The sequence below is a fragment of the Xiphophorus maculatus genome, chromosome 16, assembly GCF_002775205.1.
Source record: "Xiphophorus maculatus strain JP 163 A chromosome 16, X_maculatus-5.0-male, whole genome shotgun sequence".
NCBI classification, from domain to species: domain Eukaryota; kingdom Metazoa; phylum Chordata; class Actinopteri; order Cyprinodontiformes; family Poeciliidae; genus Xiphophorus; species Xiphophorus maculatus.
In genome coordinates this window covers 5887253-5915047 of record NC_036458.1, presented here as the reverse complement: position 1 = coordinate 5915047, position 27795 = coordinate 5887253, and the positions used below count along the sequence as shown (strand labels likewise).

General features: G+C 36.9%; 1 protein-coding gene across 1 annotated transcript; it reads left to right on the top strand.

Moving 5' to 3' along the window:
* Positions 1–1310: 1310 nt before the first annotated feature.
* LOC102216385 (1-phosphatidylinositol 4,5-bisphosphate phosphodiesterase delta-3-A-like) lies at positions 1311–27583 on the top strand. The gene is made up of 15 exons (XM_023348937.1): positions 1311–2118; positions 13852–14016; positions 18609–18837; positions 20185–20314; positions 21536–21761; positions 22419–22620; positions 22703–22847; positions 24031–24183; positions 24292–24444; positions 24526–24676; positions 24793–24909; positions 25022–25200; positions 25302–25437; positions 26314–26463; positions 26549–27583. Exons 1-15 carry the CDS (start codon positions 2025–2027, stop codon positions 26701–26703), a joined length of 2385 nt encoding a protein of 794 aa, XP_023204705.1. The 5' UTR covers positions 1311–2024; the 3' UTR covers positions 26704–27583.
* Positions 27584–27795: the final 212 nt, after the last annotated feature.

Genomic DNA, 27795 nt, shown 5'->3' with positions numbered 1-27795 from the left:
AATTTTATAATATGTAGCAACAAATAAATAAATAGAAATGTTTTATTTCGCTCAAAGTATACAACTTCTTGCCTCTGGGTGTTTGAGGATCCATAAATGTGTCTGCATTAAGTGTATGTGGTGTTAGTGTATCTAGAGGGGAAAAATAAAGTCGAGGGAGAGTTTGCTAAGAGTGCGCCGAAAAAAAATACACGCCGCCGGAAATGAAGTCACTTCTAGTTGTGTACGGAGCCCCCTAGGTGACAAGGGATTTTTTTTTTCTTTTGCGTTATCTCGCAAAACTTTTGCGTTCCCTCGCAATATGCTTACTGCAATATTTTTTGGTCTATTTTGTATACAAAAATGTGCATACATTTGAAATGTAAAACGGAGGCTCTTTAAATGCACATTTAAAAAGTCTCAGTGTTTTTTCTTAACTCTTTGGTGCAAAAAATTGATTGAAAATCAATTTATTCACTGCATATTTATGTCTATAGTATTTGTGTAAGGTTGCGACGGAACAGCTCATGAAAACACCCCTTTAAACCATTCAGTACCACCACAAATGAGACACAATCGAAACTGTCAGATGACTTATTACCCTGCATAACTCAGAAATAGTCTAAATAGTTTGGATGTATTTTTTTTTTATTTCTTTCCTTCTTATGGAAAGTTTCTGTTTATATCATGGGTTTGTGGTGCATTTCTATCCTAAAGAAAATATGTAAAACTACAGATATTTCACAACGAGATATTAACATAAATGGAAAAACCAAACTTTTTAAGCCTTACATTATTGCAGAAAGTAAGATGGACACCATAAGAAAGGCTTACAGTATTCAATTATGCCGCATTAGCTAATCAGTACATCATTGAGTGGAAACGCAAAAGTTTTGTGAGGTAACGCAAAAGAAAAAAAAATCCCCATGTTCCTTAGGGGGCTCCGTAGAATCCAATCCAGGAAGTGCTGTAAACAATCTACCTGATCTATTAAGCATGCGGATTTACCCAGAGTCTGGGTTTCTCTGACGTGTTTGGGTTCGTGTTTTTTTTTTTACTATAAATCCGTGAAAGCAAACAGCGTATGATTGTCAAAAAAAGGAATTATTGCTTTTTTACCTTATGTGATTTGGAAATGTGTAAGCAAATAGGAATCAGATAGGAGCAAAAAGGTTAAAGAAAGAAGAATTGCATTAAGACCCAAATGCAATTTATCTTTAATAGATGGTGGGATATGTGCATATTTGACAGTTAAAATAGAAATTAAATAGATAAGTACAGCACTGTGAAAAAGTGTTTACCTCCTTACAGATTAATTCTATTTTTGCTTTTTTGTCAAACTTAAACATTTTCGATCATCAAACAAAATGAACTATTGGATAAAGATTTTATTTGATTATGATCTGTGTTTCAGCGTATCAGCTTTAAACATTAAAGCCAGTGGGCGGGGCTAACGCTGCTATACAGAAGGTGATTGGTCTGCAATTAAAGTCCGCTCTTCACGGCGGACTAGTATAGCCTGTATACTATTTTAATACGTAGTGATATTGATTTTTAATTGATGAGTTAGACTTCTAAAAAATTGTATATTCTTAATTGTATTTGTTGAACTTTGTAAAAAAAAAAGGGTTCTTTATATAAAAATTGACTGAAAAAATGTTTTTATTTTAGATTGTGGCACTTTTAGCTCCAGAGAAGTTCCTTTTAACTGCTTCCTGAAATTAGTCGCGCGTCCCTGCTCTCTTTTATCCGGGTTCCTGTTTGTCGGTGCAACATAAAGAGAAGCAGGAGGAGGAGAGGGCGCCGGAACCGAGCTGTGCGCCTACGCTTGGTTTGGAGATCACCGTCTGGGGGAGGGACTTTTCTCACATGTGGAATGGGGAATAAATGTCCCTCTCAGCTGTCTCCTCCAGAGCTCGGGGACTGTCTGGGACAGCTTTAAGACACCTGCGTCCTCAAACCTTAAAGTTAAGGGCGCGCGTAAAATACCCGGGTAGCCAAAAGCTGAAGTCGCGTAAACTTAACAGTATCGTCAAGTTTTAATAATGTTAGGCAGCAGCAGCAAGTCAGCCTCCACCGGTCCTAAGGAGGAGAAGGGGACCGCGGCTGAGAGGACCAGGGACCCCATTAGGAGGCTCGGTAAGTAAATCTGAAATCTCAGTGTTGTCATTAAAGCCGTGTGAGTGAGACGAAACGGAAGTGCACCTCGGCTGGCATTGTCTTAATGTAAACATTGTGTTGACTATGCGAAACTGATTTTACGCATCGACTGAAACAGAATCTCTTCTACTAACTTATGACGTTTTATTTAAAATAAAACCCGTTTTTACCTGCTGACCTCTGGTTTAAATATCTCCAATCTGGATCTGCGCATTTTTCCCCGCTTGTATTCACATGAATTCACCTGCAGTCCAACAGCTACATGGTTGTTCTGCTTGAGGAAAACAGCGCAGCAGCTTCTCTGTGTCAGAGTTTTCTGCTGATCACCAGATAATCTCTGGTCACTGACGCATCTAATATAGCCTATCTGCTGGCGGTGAAGGATGTGAATCAGACTTTTCTACATTCTCTACAGTCCCTCTCGCTAACAGTTACACCTTATCCCGAAATAGATTCCAGCTGAGCAGCCACTGAGCGCCTGTCAGAATCTCTGACAAAACACAAGATGACCGGAAATGTGGACCAGACTTTAGGCTCACTGCACCTTTTGACGTAATTATCCTGGCTAAACCACCCTGAAGTTCCTTGGGTTCATTTGGGAAGTTTGAATAGCAATTAAATGTAAATTTATTTTACGATTCAAAAAGTAAAGCTGATATATTCTTTTATATTCTCATTACTCAAATGTATTTTAGTTCCTTATTTCTGTTTCTTGGAAATTGAACATCACCTAAGAACATGGAGATTTTTAAATTGAGAAATCTTATGGCCTACACAATGGGAACACTCCTGACTTAACATTTTGTCCAGCAGACTGTTGATGAAACTGGCCACAAGGAGGGTGAGTCACACCCTCCTTGGCGGTTGGCCTCTTCCACGAACAGAAAAGGTTGGCTGTTCGTGGAGTGCTAAAGTGTATGAATGAAAGTGTAGTGGAAGGAAGAAATGTGACACACAGAAACAGTGATATTCTTGAGAGAATTGAGAATCAAAACCCTTTTAAGAATTTGAGAAAGATTTATAAGTCAGTTGTGTTTCGGTTACAAATGTGCGCAAAACCTTATCTATATTCTCCTAATGTTGAGAAAAAAAACACAATTTTCTAATTGCGCTGTGTGCATTAAGTAAGAAACACAATTAAAATCATACGTGAATAAGTTTGTTCACGTTATGAGTGATTAAAAAACATGCCGCATCAACCACTTCCTGTTGACATCCTTGTGGTTTCCACCAGTGGTAACATCTGGTTGTTGATCATGTGACTCGTGTGAAGCAAAAAAAAGAAAAGTGCAGTTTTGTGAGATAAACGAATTTCAAAAAATCACCACATCCTATCACCAAAATGTTTTATAATTTCTTTTTTTTATTATTATTTTGGCGTGTTACCATTAAGCAAATTTATTTTCTCAATATCATATTGCGCAATGTCTGTGCGAGGAGTGGTGAGCCAAAGAACCCAAGCTGCTCGGGATCCAGTGTTAAGCTTCATCAGTCAGTCTGTCACAGCAACAAATTTTGCCATCCAAGAACAATAAATTACCCAACAATTATTATAAATCCTTATAATAATATTATAAATCCTCAGAATGGAAATGACGAAACTTATCTGAATTTATCATAATTGATTAGTTGCTTATTGTAATAGACTTTATCATACATCCAAAGTTTTCTTAGAAATTGTCATGAAACAGCCACTGAGAGCCAAGAGGCAGATTTTAGCGCTGTCAATCACCCTCTGTGTGCTGCTGCTCACCTCTCCTGCCCTCCTTGCTCTGTCAAGTATTCTAATTCTAGTCAGCATGGCCACAAATGATGGTGGATAAACAGTTTTCCTGTAAGGGTAAGTTGTTTCTCTGCCATTAGCATGTTCAGCAGCGCTAAGACCTTCCTCCTGGCTCTGATTGGTTGGTTTTGGTCGGGAGCGGTGCATTTCTTCAGAGGGCTTACGGAGGAGATCAAACTTTTCACAGATTATCTATCTCATATTGTACTGTAAGAGCAAAGTGACAGTTTTAACCAATATATAAAAAACGTTTTTTTTTTAAATAAAAGTTTCAGCTTTGAAGCCATTTACTGTATATTACAAAAGCGGCAGGAATAAACCCGCATGAGTTGTTTTTCAGTTGTAGATTTAAATGAATGTATTAGTAGTATTTTAAATTTCTTTGATCCAGCTAAATTTCTGCTGCAATAAAACCAAACATTTGTTATATCCACCAATTAAAGCTTCTGACTTGAGACTCTGACTCTTCCCCGACACTTGCTGAAGCACGACTGATGTCTCAGCCGTGTAACTGTATCCCTCTGCTGAAAAATCTAATATGCAACTGCGAACGCTATATTTGAATCTCTTGCTAATATAATTTGTACTGAAGGAGGTGAGATCACCCGCCTCCCTCCCTCCCACCAGACTCCTTCCCAGCCACCACATGTCACTCTACATCAGTCCGATGGCTGATATTTATATCAGTCCAATATTTATTTTTAATCCCTATTCTCATCAGAACTAATGACACCAAAAAAGCTTTGTCATCCTTTGATGAACTGAGGCCAAAGGTCTTCAGGAAGTGTCACAAGACCGCTCCAACTTTCCTCTGCACTGCAGGAAAAAAACAAAGTCTTGCCAAATATTTTTGATCTAGCTTCTAGTGAAAGTACACTTTAAATAAGACAAAGCTAGTACATTGTCAGCAAGAAATAGGAGCTTGTTTTAAATAAATAATTCCTTAATATTGATGAAAACGTAGTAGTTGCACTTGCAGATTATTTTACTTATAACAAGTACATTTTCGTCAATATTAAGGAATTATTGATTTTAAACAAGCGCCTATATCTTGCTGAAAAGTTGCTTTTAAGTTACTTTTGTTTTACTTCCACTGTAATAAGATATTTGCATTATGGTCAAAAGTGCTAAGTAAAATTTTGTGGTTTTACAGATTTAGTAGTTCAGAATGATCACACACAGACAAATATGTTTCTAGAAATTTGGGGATTCGTTTTCAGAGCAGACAAACAATGTGTCTGGACCTTAAACTTGGGTCCAAATTTAACCCAGCTGTGATTTGTAAATTGTTAAACGTAGAAGTATGGTTGTTGTAAAAAAAAAAACAGATGATAACAGGGTTTGGGGGTTTTATATCTCTTCATAAATACATATTTTTGACAATCAAAACATTAACTAGGACTTGATTTCAATACAGAAAGAACATTTCACTCAGTGAAGCTTGATGGCAGTAAAAATGTTCTGTTTTGAGGAATCTAATTCTGATTTCCACAAGAGTCATTACTATATCTTAGTGAAAGTAATTCGTAATGAGTCACTTATTAATTTGTAGATTTATTATCAAATCCAAGCCCCACAGCTCCAGATGCTGCAATGCTTCACAAATCTTCTGATAAAACTTTTCTTTTTTTTGTGGAAGCTCATAAATATAATTGTAGGTCACAAAGTAGAGTTTACTGTTTTATGAAGGTGGTGCCACAATATCTTGCTGATTGTTGACACGTGTGCTCAACTATGGAAGAAGACCAGGGCCACTGAAAAGAAAAAGAAATCTAACTTTAATCTTTTTAAATCTTTAATTTCAGAATTCTGAGATTAACATCAGGATTCTAACATTAAAGTCAGAATTTTGACTTTTTTCCTCAGAATCCTGAGATTGAAGTCAGAAATTTGTTTTTCAGTGGCCCTGAAAAACAAATTTGGTGTTGGGCAGTTTTGTTACTGATTTATTAGTTATTTTGTGCTATAATCCTTTTGTGAATGTATTTTACTTATTTACAAGCACATAAATAAGCTCTGATTTCTTAAAGCAAACAAAGTGGAATAATTAACTCAAAGTTGCTTGCTTTCATCCAAGTCTACAGGGATTTCTTGATCAGTTGTCCAACAAACATTGGCTGCTTCCATCTGTTCCTTATAAGACAAAACTGAGAAACCTTTAATTGGGACAGCAGCAGCTGCAGAACCCCTAAACTGTTTGTGCCATATGTAGTGCAGAATCTGTGCTAGCTGGCTCTCGTGACAGTTGTTATGCTGAGAGAAACATGAACCCTTTCTCGCAGGGAGCTGCTGGGAAGCAATCATGGGAGAGAACTTTTGCAGATGTCATCTCACCAGTTAATATACAGTTTGTTTTGTTTTTAAAGACTTCTGAATCGCCAGATATTCTAAAAAAGGGCTTAGTTTTTCAGAATCAGAACCAGATGTTTGTGTTCTCAAACAAGGAATCCTACTCATAATGTATAATAGTTACAGTTAGAAATATATAAAGATTCCCATTAACTGCAGCTGTGTATTTTTGGCAGGTCATTATGAGTTAGAAACACTGCATAATGTCTAAAAAAGCCTACATACAATACACCTCCACACTTTACCACTGGTAAAGGTCTTAAAAGAAATGGTTGTTATGGAGACGTGGCGACTCTAAGATGCCACATATTGCTGCAGTTTTCCTTCAGTTACACTTTATTTCTAAACATCCCTCATCATTTTATTTCTCTCTCTTTATGATGCCAGATGAACTTGGATCATTTGGTTTTTCACATTTCAGTTGTTATAATTTTTTTTTTTTTTTGTAGCCGTTGCTCTCTGACTGTCGATGTGGACAGATTTAGGGGGATTTTATGTTGTGTTTGAGCCATTTTCTGACTTTTAAAGATGAGACTCGATCTGTTAATCGAAACTCAGCTATTGTCGGGTCGAAACATGAGATAATGTTAGACCCATACTGAAGAAGAATAAATGCTGAAACTGAAACAAAAGGTGTTGCAACACTGTGCAAACAGGTTATTCCACCTGTTTTTATTTGTTTGTATGTTACATTACGTCGCGGTCAGATTTAGGGGAATTTGATGTTGTGTTTCCCCCATTTCCTGATTTTTAAAGATCAGACCGGATGTGTTAATAGAAACTCAGCTATTGTCGGGTCAAAACATGAGATGATGTTAGACTCGTGAAGAAAAATGAATGAATGCTGAAACTGAAACAAAAGGTGTTGCAACACTGTGGAAACAGGTTATTCCACCTGTTATTATTTGTTTGTATTTTATATTACGTCGTTGGTGGAAGAAGTTTGAAATGACTGTATAATAAATTTAAAAGTTTTTTAAAAAGTAATCATTTGTTCTATCAGCTTGGTGTGGTCGCTGGCCTGATTGTGGGAATGCATCACATGGTAGTAACAGCTTGAAAAAACAGGCTTGTTATGGATGGAGCGCTGGTAGGGGGGTTTCTTTGTCTCCAAGCTCGATGGGGTGAATAGTGTGCAGGGAGGGGACGCTCTGTGTGCTTTAGCTTGCAGGGCCCCAACCCTTTTATCCTCCTGGCACTGACAGCATGAAGGCTGGGATTTAAAAGCAGAGGAGAAAGGAGCCATGTAGCTTGTGAGTGGAGAAATCTTTAGTGGTAACCTAGAATGAACAAAACCCAAAAGAACAATTTGTGTGGAAGTTGTTTGGACTGAGAAAGCTCTGTCCCTGTTCAACCCTGGAGAATCACTGAGGCATGGATCCATTAAAGAGACAAATCACATTTTTTAAGCAGGGTTCTGTGAAGCAGTTATGTGTAGTTAGCATCTTACCTTTGAGTAACCAAGACTAAAGCATGTCCTTCTCAATTATTTATGACTAGCAGTTATGATAACAGGGTTCAATTGCCTTTAAAACAGCATATAAATATAGTAAAAAATGTTTTGTAATTTTACACACATTGCATAGTTAAGGAATAAAGTGAACTAAAATATTTTGGTCCACAAACTGACCTTTTCAGGCTTCGTAATCGGGATTCGGTGAGAAATTAGTGGAAGATTAATGACTTAAGGAAAACGAATAACATTTGAGTTGCTCCCAAATTTTATTTAATTTAATTTAAAATGGCTTTAAGACTCATTAATGCGGTAAAAATTGTGGAATGTCCTGTAGAGTCCATAAAACCATCCCCACAACAATCTACACATCTCACTTTGGCCTCGTTAAATTATAACGAGGCCAAAGTACAGGACAAGATGGGCCTGGCAGAAACTAAATCAGTTCAAAAGTACTTTATTTATCCCAAAGGAAAGTTAGATGGCATAATTTATCCTAGTAAAAGGAGATGATTAAGATGTGAGCAGAAACGTTCTCTGGTAGCAGTCAGTTTTGCAACAAATCTGAAGAGGCTCTGACTGAAGACTGTTGCTGTATGACAGTCTCTTGACTGTCATGACATGTAACAGCTCAGTAACAGCAACATCCTGGGAAGAACTGCTAATCCACCTCATTTACTTTTGCTGCAAATGAGGTGGCTACATTAGCTACAGCTCAGTTCAGATGAAAAGAAAAAAACATTTTCTGAATAATCTTTTTTATTTTATTTTTTTCCAACATTATCTTTATTGGTTTTTCAACAATGTTTCCAATCATATACAGGACTAGCTGTATGACTGTGTGCTCTCACATCAAAGGAAAAGTCCAGGCTAGTTAAATTATTGTCCAACATTCAACTTGTCTTTCCTTGCATGCCAGGTCGTTGTGGGATCTTTTAGAGCAGCACTTATTACATACAAAGTATATGAGAAAAGAAAAACAATGCCCCCAACCCCAAAACCCCCCCTGAGAAGAAACAACAATTACAACAATAACGGTTTCTCTATTTTCCAGGAATTAGCCCAAATTATTTTAGTTTTGTACGTGGTTCAGAAAATACAAACTCGAATGTATAATTCAAAGTAAAGTAGTCAAGTATACAAATAAAGAATATTATTTTAGGACACTGCAGGGGACCAACCACAACTATAACTCACCCCCGACACCTCTCATATCCATGTTTTCTATATATTCCATAAAAAGACCCCAAATATTTTGAAATAGCGATAGTTTCTGTTTTATAATGAAAGTAATCTTTTCCATTGGTAAGGTTGTGGATATTTCATTAATCCAGTTAATGAATTTTAGTTTACTGGTACTCTTACAAGAGAGTGCTATGACTCTTTTTGCAAGTAGTAAACATAAATCCAAGGCAGTAATAATCTTTCTGGACATATGATGTCTGTCAGGCTATAAACCTAGAATGAACAATTTGGGGTCAAGAACTAGTTTTATACCTAGTATAGTCTCTAGAGCTTGTTTAATCTCCCTCCAGAATTGTGTAACTTTCTTGCATTTCCAGATACAATGGAAGAATGTTCCCTTCTCTTCTCCACATCTAATACACAGGTCTGGGATGGCGCCATTGTACTTATTAAGCTTTTCTGGCGTCACATATGTTCCCATTAGCCAATTATATTGCAGTACTTTGAGGCGTGTATTGGTAGTTTGTGTTTGTGCTTCAGCACACGCCTTCTCCCAGTCCTCTGAAGGTAAAGTCTCCTGTAAATCCTCCCTCCAAGCATTGAGCTTCCATAAAGAAGACTCAAAGGATCCCTCCATTAACATGCTATATAGTGTGGAGATAATTAATTCTTCATTTTGATTTCCAAGGTGGACATCAGAAGGATGGACTCACATTGATTTTGAGATGATCTAATAAAATTTCTCACCTGTAGATATTTAAAATAATGTTTATTTGGGATATCATACTTGGCCTTCAGCTCTTCAAATGACATCAAAACCCTGTCCTCTGATTCCACCAGGTCTCCTATTGTCTTTAAACCTTTTTCAGCCCATTTCCTAAAACCAGGATCTGCCCTGCCTGGAGGGAAAGACTGGTTACCCCATATCGGACTGAAGCATGATAGGGAGGAGGAGTCACCTAAATACTTCTTAACCTGATACCAAACCAAGATCATATTTTTGACTATAGGGTTTATGGTCTTTTTTTCAGCAGAACAATTTTCTATATTCACCCAAGGCAAGAGACATTTATCTGTAAAATAATACATCATAGTCCTCAATTGAGCTGCCCAATAGTACCAAAGTGGATTGGGGCACCTGAGGCCTCCTCTATCATATGGTAGATACAAAAGTGTTAAACGAAGCCTTGGTCGTCTATTCTTCCACAGAAAATGTATGAAAATGTTTTTAGGGCCGAAAATAAATTGGCAGGAGGTGGCAATGGGATGTTCTCAAACAAATACAGAAGTTTGGGCATTATATTGGATTTAATGACATTGATTAATGCTATAAGTGACGAGGGCAGGTGATTCCATCTGTCCACAGATGCAGTAATTGAGTCTATCATGGGGTTATAGTTAACCTCAACAATGTCACTTATATGTGGTACTACCCTAATCCCCAAATATGTAAAACAATCTACCTTTTTGAATTGGAAAGGATTCCCGACACTGTTTCTTTCTTCTGAATTAAGTAACATTAACGAAGACTTGTCTTCATTTACCTTATATCCTGATATTCTTCCAAATGTGTTTATTAGATCTAACAAGGCTGGAATAGAGTTTCAGTTTTTCCAAAAAAAGAATGACATCATCAGCAAATAAAACAATTATATGTTCCTGTTGGCCTATTGTGAAACCAGTTATGTTTTTATGAGACCACACTGCAATGGCAAACGGTTCTATTGCTAGAATAAACAATAAAAGGGACAAGAGGCACCCTTGCCTACAACCACGTTTAATTTTAAATGATTTAGATATAACTCCATTTGTTACTATTTCAGCATAAGGCTCATTGTATAAAAGTTTAACCCATCGACAGAAGTTGTCCCCACAGCCAAATCTTTTCAATATCTCAAATAAATAGGGCCATTCAACTGAAGAATCTTTTTAATAAAAAAACATCTGATACTCTGCTAGAACATATCTTAACCTGATCTGTGAACACATTTGCGCAAAATATCCTTCTGTTAGCAACAAAATCTGGTAGTTTGCTGAAAAAAAGAAGAGTTATGGCATGATAACGCTAACCAACTTAGATGTTACTGTAACCAAGTTTGGATTTGATGGGTAAAAATAAATATGAACTTTTCCTTTAAGTTCTTTCAGAAAATACCTTATGTTGAAGCAACTAGCTAATAAAACTCCAGAGCCAAAGTGAAAAGCAGCATCAAGATTTTATGATAGCTAGAAGTAAATCTTTTTCAGCTTTGTGGGAATTTGTTCACAGGTCTCTGCAGAAGGTCATACCACTTCCTCTCAAATTGATTTAAGTCTGGCAATGACTTGGTTGCTATAGAAGTGAACTTTTTTTTAAGTATTGAAGATCATCGTTATGTTTATTTTTATTTTTTTCAGCAGTGGTTCTCAGTATGTGTGTGACTTTCCTGATTCGGTTTTAGTCAGAGGTTCATGTTCAGTAAATAGAGCGCACCTGTTGTGTGTAATTTAATCTCAGCTTTTCTGTGAATGCCTCAAAGGTTTTTTTTGTAGAGAAAATTAGAGACCAAACAAACACAGCGGACAGGTCGAGGATGAAGAATGGATTTTATTTACAAAACAGTTCACAATGTCAAAGTGCCTCATAAGTGAATAAAAGCAATCTGGAGGCATAACAGATAAAATCTCACCTGTAAGGAGGTAATAAAAGCATAAAAGCACAGAGGATCTAAAGGTTAAAATGTCTCCTAAAATCAAGGTTTTTATTCCCCTTCCCAGTGACTTTGGGCTGTTTGTAAAGCAGGATGTTGCACAGGTGAGGAGCAGTAGAGCAGAAAACACAGACCCCCAGGATGCAGGTCAGAGGCCTTGGGGGAGGAGACCATGGATGTTTGAACATGGGATTGAATGTGCTGTGGCGTGGGGCACGCTCAGACAAACACGGATAAGACACGGAGTTTAAAGAAAAGCTAGGTTCTTAGTGATATTCACAAGTAGTCATGTGGTGTGAGACATCAAATCCTTTGTAGTTGTGATGTTACAACTCTGTAAAACATTTGAATGTGGTTTATCTAGAAAATGAAAGTCCATCTGCTGCCTTGAAAATGCAATTCAAGTTACAAGAAAATTGTTTTCTTTTAACTCAGAAATGAAAGTTTATGAAGTTGAACAAGAGACAAGTTGTCTAAGCATTTTTGAGTTTTAACTAGTTGCTGCAATTTAAAGCAAATAATTATTTCACAATGAGCAAGAAAAAACTGCCCTCACCTAGTTAAAATTACTACTTACTTTACATTAGAATAATTAAACTTTTTGTTTCAAATTGCATGAATTAAATTTCTGATCTGATAATGAATTTTATTAAACATCACAATAAATTCTGCTCATAAACATTTAGTGTGAACAGGACAAGCTGCATTAAAATGAACATTTGCCTTAATAAAACACAAGAGTCAGAACAATCTAATGCACTTCCAACTCAGGATACAAAAACATGCCGCTAAGCATTCTGGGAAATAGTTCCCACTCTTATCTTTTTCCTCTTTCAGTCTTTTTAAAGTGCTAACCTAAAAACTCTAGTTTATTAAACTCTTGGAGGTTTGACAAAATTAACAAAAAGTTAATAAGTTTGTCTTTCACAAACGCACACATTTAGGTTCAAAATTTAAAACTTGCAAAATTTATTTGACTTAAAGAGTAGAAGACACAATTAAATGCGGCTCAATTATTTTACAGTGAAGATGTGTAAAAGTTCAATACTATGCATGTATTTATTCATATGTTAGTGGGTTATTTTAAGACTAGAGATGTATTATGATGGCGGAAACACCTTTCTTAAATGTCAGTCGTTCTACATGTGGTCGAGACACACCACAAAAACCTGCAGCTTTAATTGCAGTGAAAGGAGTGGCACAGGGAGCCTGGATTATTTTGTAAGACATTTTCAACATTTTATTGATATTTAGTAAAATAATTCCAGCAGTTTTATGTCAAAAGAGGTATTTAAATTTGGACTATTATGGAAATGGATGACATTTCTTTAGCAAATGTTGGTGAACAATGTTTATTTCAGGTATTTTTAACTCTGATTTCTGTTCAGCCTAAACTAGTCATAAAACTTAGCTGTTGTTTTGGAAACTGTGACTTAGTGAATGATAATAGAAATCAAAATTTGTTCTTTTCATCTCATCTGGTACTTGTTGTTGTCATACTACAGTACAACAAGTACTATATGGAGTTCGCAGCTCTGTAATGATGCCCAGTAATTAGCTGGTGTTTCCTGTTTCCAGGTTTTGCACCTGAAAGTCTGAAATGTTACCTGTTTACATTCTTTTCCTTCGTCTAATTAAAGACACAGCTCATCTAGAAAGCTGCAGAAGGTTTGCAAAAGCGCATTGAAGCAATTCACTGTCAAAATTTGTCAATAAAAAAAACTAAAGCTTGAATATTGCAACGTGGAGTTTGTATTCAACTTCAAATCCACTGCATTGAACTAAACTGAAACTTGTGTGTATCTTTGCACCTTTGGAATGAGGTTTGGGAAACATTTGTATAAATTCTTGTTTTGACCTCAGTCTGACTTTTGAAAATCACAAACTTTGGACCAGACTTCCTGCTAAGTTTTAATATATTTACACATTATCAGTAGAAATGTTTATCAAAATAAGGGAAATGTTTTATGGAAATTGAGTTTCATAAAGCGTAACGTTCACCTTTCAGACTTCCCCAGTAAACACTGATCTACAGGCTTCATACAGGGCTTGTGTATAAAACACGAGCTGAGGTTTGCAGTGTAAGCAGGAAAGTGGTGATTATAGCTGTATTATTCTTCTGTATCTGTTGAATCAGAGCGTGAGTAAATAGAGCAAATGTTCTGCTCATAACCTTACAGAAATTCTTTATTTATTTTTACCAAAAAAAAGACATTTTTGAACACCACTACTCATTTTTTTACTGTCTGCAGGGATTTTGGACAATGAGGACATCCGTGTGATGATGCAGGGCTGCAGCATGGTAAAAGTTCGCTCTCTGAGGTGGCAGAAGAACCGCAGCCTGCAGCTGCTGGAGGACGGACTCACCGTGTGGTGTGAGACGAAAAGCTCCCGCAAAGGCAAATCCCAGCAGACATGTGAGTCTCATCAGAAGTGCTAATCAAGTTAGAAATTGGATAGATGACCTAACAGGAAGTGGAGAACAGAGGAGGAAATGGCCTCTTAAGATTTAGCATATCCAGGAACAAATACATTCCCTGGGAATGAGAAGAAAGAAAACTGAAACATTATCAAACCAACCATGAGTAGTTGTGTTTATTACAAATGTGCACAAATCTTTGTCTATATTCTGCTAATGTCAAAAAATATACAAGTGACAAGTCAATAAAAGTCATGGCAGTGACGGATGTAAACAGTTAGATGAGATATGAGATAACCCTTATTCGAAATTGCCGTGTTTGCATTAAGGACATTTATTTTCATAATTTCAATTTGTGTAATTTTATGGTTAATGGAAATACAGCTACTGCCTCTTGCAGCAATCTTCAGATATCAACCCTTTTCTTCCACAGCATGGAAGAAAAGGGTTAAATAATTCACAAGCAAACAAGAATGAAGCGAAAGAATTTCGACACAGCAGAAACTGAAAGTTAACTGGAAATCTGTGCAGGAACTTCATCTGTCTGTCAAATCTCAGCCACCCATCTGTGTTTTCTGCCCACAAACTCAAGAGGTTAAACTTGATTCATAACCTGTTTTAGTGTATTCTTAGTATTCTCCTTACTAGAATATGAGTTCATGGACAAATGTAATTGCTTAGTCATTTTCTTTTTGAAGAAAGTTGGTAAATAAACTGGTACTGTGAGTTGGGTTGTGGCATGCATGCAGAGAGTTTGACCTGGAATTAGATTTAAGCTTCCAGAGTAGTGACACGTTAAAGCTTGTTCAGGTGAATCACAGTTTTTCTCTGACTTCCCCGAAGTCATGATTCTCTGAACTCCCTCTACAGTAGGCGCACCAATTTAATTGCTTTTTTTTTTTTAAAGCAAACATCGCCTGTCGATCTGTAAAAGAAAAATATCACCTGAACAGAAACTGAGTGCGTTAAAATATGTTGTAGTGCTGAAACTGTGAAGAATATTTATTTTTATTTATTGTTTATTTGATGGGGACCCTCACAAGAAACATAGATAATCTGGAGTACCTAGAAGGGCTGTTAACAATTATTTTAAATGAAAATGTATTATTATTTTGACAATAAAATTATCAAAAAGAGAAAAAACAAAATTAAAAACATATAAAACAAGTGAAATATACACATTCAAAGCATATAAAAATAAGATAAATGTTAGAAAAACATTAAAATTTCTAATTGTTTTTCCATATATCACTTTTCTAATTTATGAAAACCTAGTAATGCTTGGTAAATACATTTGTTTTGCATTGTTTTATATAGAAATCCCATGCTTTTTCTTTGATTTGCCGCATCACATCTTGTTTTTTGATCTACTAACCTAACATAAAAATTTACATATTTAATTTCTTTGAGTCTAAACTACTTAAATGCTATTTTTCTTTTATTTTCACAAGTACCACAAACTTTGCAATAAAGAATCTACATAATTTAAGCTTCCTGTTTGTCCACTGTAGTAAATTGTTGATCTATGTTAGTCCAGATGCATTAACTTCCTTATTTACTCGTCACCATTGCATCACATGAGCAAATTATGAATGGAGCGATTTATCTGATTTTATAAATCTGAATTGTTTGCTAATCTCTGACCTGATTAATGAATAAAACACGTTTTCCTAAAGGCCTGTACAACAAATGTACGTATGCTGTGTGGCTGGTGTGAGGGCATTACACAAATTGAACTTATAAGTAACTTTTTTTTACATTTGATGCACCCAAAGTACCATATTTTCCATTTCATGAAGATTTACTGCTCAGTTCAGTGCTGACGTAAATGGAAACAATATCGCTCACTTTTTTTTTATTGCCCGACCTTTGTGTCTTTTGCTCCTGCTGTGTTTATGTGGATGCTGAACCTCTGAGAGGCCTGCAGGGTGGAGAAGAAGTGGGCAGACTCAGGTTGAACTCGTGGTGAAGGCCTTCTTGATCGTGTTGCAGCTAAAAATAGAAGCATTCAGATTGCTGCCCTCCCTCCAGCGATGACGACAACACTACATGAGACCAGACTAACCACTTCAGCTGATTGACGCTGTTAATAACTCCCTTTACCGGCTGCTGAAGGTCTAATCCGGCTTTGCTTTGGTTCTGGATTTTTTTTACGTTTCATTTTTAACTGACACCTCCAGGTATGGACTGTTGTGTTTAATGATCCAGCTTCCATTCCACTTCCTGAATGTTGTGCTGCTGGTCTCCAAACACAAAAACATGCAGGTCACTTCTGCCACGTATCTGGGATAACCACAAGAAAAGAATATGGAGTAATTTTGAAGAGGTGGAGAGAGAGAGAGGCTTTTATGGCTTTTAGTGAGAGAATGAGGCGATTGTGAGCCCAGACTCTGCTTGTTGCACAACAGACTGTGGGCTTCTTGGTGCAGAAAAGCAGCAGCCTCTGAACTGAATGACATGTTTGTGTTTAACTGAGCAAAACTCAGTTGTGTGAACTGGTGTGTCTCTGCCAGTTTTAAATCCCCCATATTCGTCTGTGCAGCATAGCTCAAATTGCTTTCATTTTTCAATTCTCAGTAGGATGTAGATCCAGACTTTGACTAGGCTGTTCTAAAACACAAATAAGTTTTGATCGAAACGATTCAAAGCAGTTCTGGCTCTATTTTCAGTAGAGTTGCAACTAACAATTATTTTTTATCTGATTATTCTGACAATTAATCGATTAACAAATACAATAATTGGCACATTTTGCAGATTTTTTTATTTAACCACTAAAGTCTTTTTATACAATATTATGCATGCTTTAAAAGATGCAAATAAGCTAATTAAAAAAAAAAAGAAAAGAAAACAAATATTTTATTGCCTGAAATGCAATTAAAGAGCTCGGCTCTTTCTGCTTGACTTAACATCAGTGCAGTGAAGGACTAATCTGTTGATTATTTTTTGAATTAATTGACAAATAACTGGATAGCTAAAGGTGTTCAAAAGGAGATTGTTTGGCAGAATTTGAGCCAGGAGAAGCTAAAACTGGCACTTGAGGATTTATCAAGTGGCAGTTTTCAAATATTTAGAGCATATTTACACATATTTACCCTAAATGCAAAATGTAGCTATTTTGTATAATTTAGGTGTAATTAGTATTGAGTTTGTTGTTCTCAGCAAGTTGCCTTTTTTGAGTCTGTATGTTAGAGTAAACAATTATTTAATTAGTTGACTATTAGTTAAATAACTGATTCATTACAACTTATCCAATGAATTGTATCAACCCAAATGTTTAGTGTTGTTTTGTTTAGTTTGTAATTATTATATTAAAATGGAAAAAAATATCAAGATGTAATTGTAGTTTGGGATATTCTCCAAACAAAACTGTAATTTTTTTAGCTGACTCTCATAGAAGCCCATTGCATAAGGTAAAATGTACACAAAAAGACATTTAGTCAACAGTGAATGTGAGGAAATTGTTTGACTTCAGTTCAAAAGGTTTTACACACTATTAATATGTGTGTTTGCTGCTGTGCTGTATTAAAATTTGTGTTCAGAGGGCTACACCCTTTGGGGAGCTACCTTTTAGAAGTAGCTGAATTATTAAGCTTTGAACATGACAAAAGCTTTAAAATGACATTTGAAGATTAGGATCAGTGTTTGAGGAGTCCACCAGGTACTAATTTACCTACTTTTTATAATTCAAAAGCTTCATGCATACACACTAAACATCCATAAGTATGTTGTCGGATTCCTAGAGGCTCTTAAAGGCCTCAAGGATGACCGACTAATGAACCAGCCCCTTCCCCTCCTGACTGAAATCTCATTAAGAGCTTGTGGACTCCTCTTAAACGTGAGATTTGCAGATTTACACCTCTTAGAAAATCCCCTGCTGCTTCAGCAAAAGTTAATTGTGATCAAGAAACTAATAGAGTCTTGCGATGAAAGGCTTTGTAGCGGTAACAAGTTTTGCTGGACGTTATATTGTCCCAGAGGTTATTGTGATAAACGATAATATTGTTGTTTTGAGACCATTTTCAAGTAAAATGCTAGCAATGGCATAACAATGCTAGAACACTTTTAATTTAAATGAACATTTAACACTGGAACTGGGAGACATTTTACATATCCAAGATAAGCAAAACAGAAACAATAAATAATCATGAAGTCTATGTGAACAAAACTGAATACTTTTATTATCCAGTTTTTGGTTGAAAGAGAGAGAGAAAAGAGAAAAAACTATAAATCATGCAAATAATTTACAGCTGATTAATAGATTTATTGCAACAAGCCTGGAGATAAAAGGCTGTGTCGTTCAGTTTTTAAATAAAAACTAGCTCAAAATGGCTACCGAGGAATTTAACAGGATGTCCTGTTGGCTGAACAGATGCACAGTGGTTTCGGTGTTCTCAATTTGTTACATTTAAAGCACAAACACTACAAACTAAAGGCTTAGCATTTGACTTAGATTTCACAACCTGCACTTTACAATCTGTTTGCTTTACTGGGATTTACAACCCGACCTTTAGCTGCTCTATGTGTGCTGTTGCAATCTTCTGCTTTACACATGAAAACAAGCCAAAAACTCTGCCTCTGCCTCCCCTCCAGTTGCAGTGACGGAGGTGGACTGCGTGCGCGAAGGCTGCCAGTCGGACGCCCTGAGGCGGCTGTCCGAGACGGTGCCGGAGGACCAGTGCTTCACGGTGATCTTCACGGGATCCAGGAAGAGCCTGGACCTGAAGTGCCCCACCGCTGAGGAGGCCCAGCGCTGGGTGCGAGGCCTCCGCTTCCTGAAGGACCGCGTCACCAGCATGACGCAGAAGGAAAAGCTGGACCAATATCCTACTAGAATACGTGTGCAGAAGTAAACCCAATGCAACCAAAGCGATGTTGCTATGGTAACTAACTGTGGTGTCACATGCACTGAGTACAGCTGAGGTGAGAAGTAATGATTATGTTTCAAAAGCCCCTTCTAAATATAGTCCAACTATTGATGTTAATTACAATCACCCAGGTTAGACTGAGTCTCAGTATCAGATGGTATGATACTCCGGTTATTTAAAAAGCCTTTAAATAACCTTGTCTTTAATTTCAGCAACATAATCTTACTGAAATCCAGTCTTTAATTGAGGGCAGTTATTTTGTGGAGAAAACAAAAAACTTACTCCTCAAGACTGATTATCCTGGAACTTTTAAATATAAATATGCACCTGATCCAGTGCTTCTTAATCTTAAAATGGCTGCCTCCTCAAGTTTACAGAGTTCTGCTAAGGTCCCTATTACTTGACTTATGTGATTTGAAGCTAGGTCTGACACAATTAATCGGATTAATTGTGATGAATCGATTATTGAAATAATCGGCAACGAATTTAGTAATTGATCAATTGGTTAACTGGAGTATAAAGTATATAAAAAATGGGAATTTACTGAAAAAAAACAACATATTCAGAGCATTAATTAAGCTAAAACTGGACAAAATACATCTCTGGAAAAAATGAAGAGACCACTGCACTGAACCCCATTGAAAACCTCCTGATTATTTCACCAAATATTGATTTCTGAACTCTTCCTGAGTAAAAACATTAGTATTGTTGTTTCGAAATGAATATGAACTTGTTTTCTTTGCATTATTTGCATCTTTTTTGTTATTTTGAAAATTTCTAAGTTTCTGCAAATAAATACTAAATGTTTGCTTGGAATGTCAGAAACATGTTGTCAGTAGTTTATAGAATAAAAGAACAATGTTCATTTTACTCAAACATATACCTATAAAGAGTAAAATCAGAGAAACTGACAGTTTTAAGTGGTCTCTTAAGTTTTTCCAGAGCTGTACTTAGATATATCTATATATATTTCACATCAAAGATAAAAACACCTTTCACTGTTCAAATTCACTAAATAAAAGCTGTGATATTCACACTATACAGTTTTTGCAGACAACGAGCTTATATCTATAAAAGTACTAAAATTATGCTTCTGTGCGCTAATGGAAACAAATTAGGATCCAATATAATCTGCTTTGAGATTATTATTTAAAATTGTATCTCCCGCTTATGGTCTTATTTTACTGTTAAAACTTTTAGTTTATTTTTTTAAGTTAGAATTTTGTTGTGCTTTTCAATGCAAGATTATGCAGTACAGACTTTATGGTTCAGCGTCTTTTGGTTCCCTTAACTCTCTACAATTGGATTCAAGGCTACCTGAAGCATGCAGATGAAAACCAGGATGGTAAGATGACCTACGACGAGGTCAAACGGCTGCTGCAGATGATCAACATCGACCTGAACGAGCAACACACGCGCTGTTTGTTCAGGGTGAGAGACATGATCTGTGTTTTCTCTGTTTGGTTCTCAGCAATGTCAACACAAACCCTGAGAGTTCATCTGTCTGATTAGCATGTTTTCATTTTCCTATGGTGACGTGAATTTCAGTCTGTGTTCAATTTCTATTCCAGTCAAGTTTGTTTGTGCAAATTTCAACAACAAGGCAGTTCAAAGTGCTTTTAACTACAAAAACTTAATATAGTCACCAATTACGTAGCAGCAATAAACATTACATTTTGTCAAATACCATTATCAAAGTCATCAACCAAAAACACATTCAATATATTGATTAATGTTCCAGTCAGTCTGAATCAAAAGCAGCTATAAACAGGTGAATTTTAGCTGTGTTTTGGCTGTTTTGCAGTTTTATCAAAGATTAAAGATATCCAGATTTGTAGAGCATAAACCCTGAATGCTGCTTCTTCATGTTTGGTTCTGGGGATGCAGAGTAAACTTAAGATATATGACTAGAGTGGTCTGGAAAGTTGATACAACACCAACAGGTCTTTAGCATATTTTGATGCTGAGCCATCCAGTGATTTCTAAACTCACTCGAGTATTTTAAAGTAAATTTTTTGAGCTTCTGGCAGCCAATGTAAAAATTTTAGAACTGGGGTGATGTGCTCTATTTTCCTGATTTTAATAAGCAGCATTCTGGATTTTTTTTTTTAGGCAGACCTGTGAAGTAATCAATGTTACTAAAGACAGACATATGAATGAATTTCTCTACAGCTTGCTGGAAGATTAGTCCTTCAATCCTGGAAATGTTCTTCAAATAATAGAAGACCGACTTTGTAACTGTCTTTATGTGACTTTGAAGGTTCAGGTCTGAGTCCATTACTACACCCAGATTTCGGACCTGATCGCTAGTTTCTATCAATAATAACATACGGGCTCTAGATCATTCCTCTTTAGGTCCAAAGATAATACCTTCAGGCAGTGAAGTTATTGCTGTTGCATAAGAAGAGTTTATTTTATGGTAGACCTTCATAGTAACCAGGCAGCGAATCAACTAGGCTCCCCTTTGCGTGTTTTTCTGCTCTGTGAGTTGTGCTTTATTTATTTAGGTGGAATTACCTCCTGCTGTGTCAGCGCTTTGTTGCAGCAATCTCTCGTTTTCATGCTCTCTTTTCACACAGAAAAGATTTTTGAAACACTTTCATAACGAAAACCATATTGTCTCTGGTGTATTTTCTTTGTTGTGTGCCCCAGCGCTGTGACAAGTCCCACGACGGCCGCCTGGATCACAATGAGATCGAAGAGTTCTGCAAAGAGCTCATGCGACGACCCGAGCTGGAGAAAGTGTTCAGACACTACTCCAGCAACGGCTCTGTGCTCTCTATCGCGGAGCTGCGCGACTTCCTGGGAGACCAGCGAGAGGACGCCTCGCTGAATCACGCTCAAAATCTCATACTCACCTACGAGTTCAACGACTTGGGTAGGCCTTTAAAACCAGCTATTAGCTGAACGAGAGGAGGAGCTCAATTTATTTTTGTGTCAATATTTCTGTTTTGTCAAGAAGTCATGATAGTGCTTATGTCTGGAAACATAAACTGCACAGAGGCGGCAATTTAGTTCTGCTGTTGCATAGAAATGGTTTGTTTTATGACGGTTTTATGTAGCTAACATGAGTACAGTGAAGTGCAAAATGGCAAAATTATTTATTGCAAAGAGCCTATCATGTAATATTTTAAGTGTTTTTAGGCAATATATTTTCAGTATTTCAGTTTTACTTTTTTTGTACTCGTTTTCAGTCCAGATCCTGATCATTTTGAAGTAAATGTTTAAACGATGTTTAAATCTTACATATTACGTGTTACATTCTTACATAAATGACAACTTATTTTGTACATTTTTAATTAAGAAACTCAGTTAAGTATTCCTCTGGACTGGACATTATTCTGTTTTCATATATATTCTTATGTTTTATTTTTTGTGTGAGTCTATTTGCTGCTGTTACACAGGAATTTCCCAATTGTGGGACTAGAAAGGATATTTCTATTTTATTCTATTCATGTGCATATACAGTAGTTTACCCATAGCCCTAGAACACGTTGCAACAATCATGTAAACATGACAGTTACATTTATTGCAGCTCAGAAGAAGATGGTGATGACACAGAATGGTTTCACCATGTACATGCTGTCTATGGAAAATGACGTCTTTAACCCAAACCACGCCCAAATCTACCAGGACATGACCTGCCCCTTGACTCACTACTTCATCTCCTCATCCCACAACACCTACCTCACCAAGGACCAGGTCACCAGCGCCAGCAGCACCGAGCCTTACATCCGGTGTGTTGACATGAAATAAAACCTAATTGAGGAGTTTCGGTTGATAGTTTGTGGTGTAACACGTCGCCTTTCTCTCCTTCAGGGCTCTAAATCAGGGATGCCGATGTGTGGAGCTGGACTGCTGGGATGGAGATAAAGGTGAGCCTGCCATTTACCACGGCCACACCTTTACCTCCAAGGTTCCCTTCAAGGAGGTCATTGAGGCCATCAACCAGTACGCCTTTAAGGTATGACTTACCACCTATACCTCTTCTTCCTTACTGTTAGTAAACATTCTTCCTGTCATTGCCTGTGACATTTACTGTAATCATCAATTTAATTCAATACAAAAATACCTTCTTGAGCCCAAAAGGAAAGTAAATGTTGTTGTGACTAGTATTACTAAGGAGGTATTGTGTGTTTGATGTGTTTAATTATGATTAATCACAGCAATGAAAGGAAACAAATTATTCAAAATTCACATTTTGCACCTTTTTATACTTCTAGTTGGGTCTCCACTGCTTCTAAAAACAGCCATTTACCATAAACGTATTATTTTATGTTTTAAAAACTTCCAGAATGTTACTGGCCCTCGCCTAGCAACCCCAGTGAGGCCCAGCCCGTTACCTAGCAACCGCAACAAAGCCCAGCAGATCACCTAGCAACCCGAGCTGAGCTCCAACGCATTTGGTCAGCTAGTTTTACAAGTTTTTTGTTGTTGACTTACCATTCAGAAACCAGCAGCTTATTTAGATTTAAAGTGACAAGAGGCCCTAAAATAATTTGTTGCGAAAGGAGCTCAAAATAGGCAGAACTTAGTAAACTAAAATGTCATTATCTAATAACGATTTTGTACAAAAAAATGTTCAATGTTTTGTATAACACATAAACCAATCCTAACTTGTTTAAGAAAGTATAATAGGTCACCTTTAACTTTGTAAGCTTGAAATGTAAATATGCACATTTTCAAAAAAATATTTAAGGAAATGCTTTATTGTTTCAAACCTAACATGTCTGAAGACATGAAGGCTTAAAAGAAATCATTTGGTTTCAAACGTTAATTTACAAATGTTAAACATAAACTGCTTTTACTTTCGGTGTAATTATTGTTGTAATATGTACATACTACCTTGGTTTTATCCAAACTTATATCAGCACTGTTTTAAAACAATACTATTTTTAAAACTGTTCTGTTTTTTTTAAAAGTGCTTTTAAAAACAGCACATCTGTGCTCGCATATCTTTTCACTTTCGTTTGCGATTCTGCACTGTTGACCGCAGTACAAAACCGTGTACTCAAGACCTCACCTAGCAACCCTAGTAAAGTGCTAAACCTCTAGCACTTCTTAATCTAAGAAGTGTTCAATTTCTTAGATTAATAACGTTGACAGCCCTATTTTAATGCCTAAATGTTCATGTTTTGTCCCTGTAGGCGTCCCCGTACCCCCTGATACTGTCTTTGGAGAACCACTGTTCAGTGGAGCAGCAGGCTGTCATGGCCAAACACCTTCGCACCATTCTGGGCAAGAAACTGCTCACCGAGCCTTTCAGTGACCTGCCGCTTAATGAGCTGCCTTCCCCTGAAGTACACACTCCCACACACACACGCACACACAGCTGGGTTTTCACTTATAGTCTCACAGGCTGTCTGGTTTTCTAGTTGAATCATTTTTACTATTTGCTTTTCCTCCAGGAGCTCAGGGGGCGTATCCTTGTGAAGGGAAAGAGACACACTCCTCACCTTGGTCAGTTGGGAAAGAACGGGAGCTTCGCTAGCTTCTCCTCGAGCTGTGAAGACGATCAAGGAAGCATTAACAAGAACACACCCAAGAGTGACTCTGCAAAGGTCAGTTCGGATTGTTCTGACTTTTCACCATTAAAAAGCAAATGTTTAACCCAATTAACCAGTTTACCTTTCCATTTCCAGGTCTGTTCCAAGCTTAGCCCCGAGCTGTCGGAGCTGGTGGTCTACTGCAAGAGCGTCTCCTTCCGTGGGTTTGAAAGTGCATCCAAACTACCAGCAGATGAAATGTCGTCTTTTTCTGAAAACGAGGCGCTCAAGCTCATCAAAGACTCCGGTATAAGCAGAGGAAATGACACAAAGGATTTCTGGTTTCAAGCATTTTGTGCAGCTGAATGTGCAATCATCTTCTTGTGCTTCACTGTGTGCTGCTTAATGTCTTTTCACGTTTAGGGAAGCTTTTTGTACGACATAACGTCAGGCAGCTGAGCCGGATTTACCCCTCTGGCCAGCGCCTCCAATCATCCAACTTTGATCCTCAGGAGATGTGGAACTGCGGCTGCCACATGGGTGGGTGATCAGTACAAGAAGCAGGGTTGCTAATGAGATCTGCAGTTTTTGACTTTATGAAAATATTCTTTTATTTTTTCTCATTTCTGATTGATTGTTTCACTTCCATCAGTGGCTCTAAACTTCCAGACGCCCGGGGAGCAGATGGACCTCAACCAGGGACGCTTCCTCCCCAATGGTCGCTGTGGATATATTCTGAAGCCCAGCTTTATGTGCAGCCCGACATCCAACTTTAACCCCGAGAACACGGGCGGAGGCCCCGGCCACACCCCCACCCAACTGACCATAAAAGTGAGCCGTGGACGCTATTAAAGCCATTAAAAGCAGAACTTTTTCTTATTTTTCTTTCATTTCCCGTCTAATTTTCTATATTGCTTTGTTTGTTTCCTTAGATCATATCTGCTCAACAACTACCCAAAATAAACACAGAGAAAGCCACTTCTATTGTGGACCCACAGGTAGTGGTAGAAATCCATGGAGTGGCCATAGATAGGGCGAAGAATAAAACCCCCCGCATTGACAACAACGGTAAGAAGTACTCCAAATATCCTATTACTGGTATCAGGATTGACTGATTTATGTAGCTCTTAACAACAACCAACTAAGACCCAACACACTTCAATGCAAAAACACAAAATCTTACCAAGTTTTTTTTTTTACTAGTTTCTTGTCAAATATATTAGTACACTTGAAATAAGACAAAACTAACTTATAAGTAACTTTTCAGAAAGATATAAGAGCTTATTATTAAGTCAATAATGTCTCTGCTGCATAAAATAAAATAAAAACACACACAAAAGTTTCATTTTGCATAGAAGTATTTTGATCTCAATGATTTTCAAGACTTCTGAGAAAATGTTCTGCAAACTGACAAAACAAAGAAATTATGTGGAAGGTTTGCATCCTGTCACATATGACAAACGTCATACCAATTGTCAAATGTGATAGGAAAACTTTGGTTATGCAAGTTCACCTCTGAATGACAAAAACAAAATAAAGATTTTATACTTGTCTATTTAAAGTATGATATTAAATCTAATTGGGACACCTTTGTGGCTTAAAAAATGTTTCAGTGTAATTACAATAAAACAATTCTGCAAAGAACATTGAATCAAAAGTGAAGCAAGAGACTTCTGGACTTCTGGCAGATTTTACCGCTAAAGGTGACGCAGCATGTTATATGCAGTTTCGTGCATAAAGACCTTATAAAAGTTTTTGCCTCAATTAATGAACCACAGTTTGAAAACTGCTTTTGTATTTACTGTGTCTGATCACTTAAGTGTGATAAAGCAGCAAAAATGGAGAATACTTTGTCATTGCACTTTAGGTGTTTTTCTTATCCATTGGAATGGCTTGAAAGGTACACAGAAGGATGCATTTACAGCTCTCTTGCGCCCTCTATAGGCTTCAACCCAAGATGGGACTGCACTCTGAGCTTCCAGCTGCAGGTCCCTGAGCTGGCTCTGGTGCGATTTGTTGTGGAAGATCATGACCATGCAGCCAAAAATGACTTTGTGGGGCAGTTCACGTTGCCCTTCACAAGCCTCCGTACAGGTATTTGTCTTATCTCAGTAGTGTCATGTATTTTTTTGTTTGTTTGTTTGTTTTATAACATGTTTGAAACACTTTTTCCAATCAGGATATCGACATGTTCACCTACTGAAGGCAGATGGCTCCAGCTTGTCCCCAGCCTCACTCTTCATCCATGTAAAAGTGAGCAACCTAGGAGTTCCTGTCAAGAGTGTGGCAGAGCGTATGGCCATGGCGAAAGGAAAAAAAGTGAAATGTGCCTGAACCAGATGAAAAGATACATTTTTAGATATGAAAAGAGCTTCAGAGGAAGAAGCATTTTAATCCAAGGGGACTGCTGCTGTTACTGCCAAGTTCCTCTTGTCAACAACACCTCAAGTGGTCCATTTCTGCTCTTCTGCTGCAAAATACCGGAAAGAAAAGCTGAAGAGGCAAGATGGCTCTCAGATGCACTGTGAAAACAAGAAGACTGAGGCTCATAAAACACCCTTAACAGGCCTTAATGTTTTAATGCCAACTCTTAGACACGTCTCCATAGATGAAATATGTTTTTACTGATTTTTGTAATGTAGGTTTGAAAAAATCTTTTAGCATTTTTTTATGTTCTATTTTCAAAGGATGAGATGAGATTAACAAAAAACAGAGCACTTTGTCATCGGATGCTATTTTGCTACAAAAAAAGCTAGCCATGCCTACATGTGCCTTAAACTATGCATAGTTTTTTTTAACTGAAACACTGTTAATTAAGATGTACTAAGCTTTTAAGTAATTGTATTTTTCACAGTGTCTTAGAGTTTGTGCTATCAGTCTTACTTAACAATAATATTAGTATGTAGATAATATTTATCTGTACTTAATTTGTAGCTATGGTGTATTAGCCTGAGTGTCATTTCAAACTTATTGAAAAAAGTGTTAACTAAACCAGTGTTGAATGTGCATGTAAAGTTAATATATTCAGTTAAGTGATAAACTTGTTAATGAATTGATTTTTGCCATTTTTTTATTCTTATTTAAAGCTAGCAACAACAAATATTTGCACCTTGTAACTACAACAAGGTTTTTTGTAGATTTTAACATGTATGACGAGTGAAGGTATATTGCACTGTTTGAGGGATTTATTCTTTATAAAGCACTGATATCATTGTCTGAGACTTGTCTTATTTACAATTTTTTTGTTTTGCTTTTTGTTTTTTAAATGCCTGCAAGAGTGTGGATGTTTTAATGACTTCACGCTTATATCAGCTCACCTTTGACCTGAATACCATATTAATTTAGGACTTTTGTTCATTTATTTAGACCACTCTTTTTCAGGGTGAATGGCTGTACAACACAACTGAAATCATTTTTTTAAGAGCT